At 56.8% G+C, this 1,159-nt stretch overlaps 1 protein-coding gene across 1 annotated transcript in view; it reads right to left on the bottom strand.

Annotated features, from left to right (window-relative positions):
* Window positions 1–643: 643 nt before the first annotated feature.
* The window catches only part of wnt3a (wingless-type MMTV integration site family, member 3A), a gene marked incomplete at both ends in the record, with an annotated part of 14,396 nt that continues 13,880 nt past the window's right edge, over window positions 644–1,159 (bottom strand). Inside the window, 1 exon segment of the mRNA XM_084481054.1 lies at window positions 644–1,123. Coding sequence (XP_084337180.1) covers window positions 644–1,123 — 480 coding nt within the window.

Below are 1,159 nucleotides of genomic sequence, written 5' to 3'. Positions count from 1 at the left end.
GTACACTTTCATCATAAGCCACAGTGTTTTCGCAATCAGCAATCAGTGTTGCCCTGTTAAATAAAAACACAAATGATCTATGTGTAGTATATATGAAGTAGTTCACCAATATGGTGCTTTGTCGTCTGGGCATAGTTGGCCAACTCCTGTCCGACAGCAGGACACAGTACCTCTTGTCTGGCCCTGTGAAACACAGACCTACCCTCCAGGCCCCTCCCTCCACAGACCTCGAAACCTTTCATAAGTGATCAACTATCGTTGGCCCGTCAACATCACACCCTCCACAGTTCAAAAAGGAGCAAACCTTAGAATTCGTTTTTTCCTTTGCTCGACTATTTCAGTCAATAACGTCAGGGAACTGGCTCAATGTTTAGTACCACGGCGCCGCACGAAAGAACAAGCCCCCCCGGTTCGTCCCTCTGCCGTCCGCCGCCGTCGGCCCGGATCCGCAGCACAGAACTCGACGGCTTTCGAGAAGTCTCTCACGATCTGGCTCGGCCGCTTTCCCTCCGGCCCTTTTCTTCCTCACGCCTGCTGAGCTCACAAACGTCTTGGTTCAAAGGTGGTTCAAAGCTCGGTTCAAAACAAAAAAAAAATCGGCGCGCAAAGAACAGACGCTCGCCACCCCCCCAAGCCGCTGGCTTTATTTACAGGTGTGCACGTCGTACACCCTGGTGCACTCCTGGCAGCTGACGTAGCAGCACCAGTGGAAGATGCAGTGGCACTTCTCCTTCCTCTTCTCGGTCCGCGTGTTGTGGCCCCGCCCGCAGCACAGCAGGTCGCAGCCGTCGATGCCGTGCGACGTGAGGTTGCAGGAGCGGTCGCGGGTGCCGAAGGAGCCCGTCTCCGGGTTGGGGTCGCAGAAGTTTGGCGAGGTCTCGTAGTAGACCAGGTCCGTGTCCGTGGGCGGCTTGAAGTAGTTGTACTTGGGCCGCAGCGTCTCCACCCAGCCGCGGGACTCCTGGTGCTTCTCCACCACCATCTCCGAGGCGCTGTCGTACTTGTCCTTCATGTAGTCCCCGATCACCCGGAAGTCGGGCTGGGACCACCAGCAGGTCTTGACCTCGCAGCTCCCCGACAGGCCGTGGCACTTGCACTTCAGGAACATGTTGTCGTTCAGCGACTGCGTGGGGGGGGGAGGAGGAGGAACATGGTGGGG

This window comes from Micromesistius poutassou (genome assembly GCF_964030765.1).
Source record: "Micromesistius poutassou genome assembly, chromosome: 16".
NCBI lineage: Eukaryota > Metazoa > Chordata > Actinopteri > Gadiformes > Gadidae > Micromesistius > Micromesistius poutassou.
The sequence above is the reverse complement of the archived record's forward strand: the minus strand, read 5'-3'. Positions and strand labels throughout refer to the sequence as shown.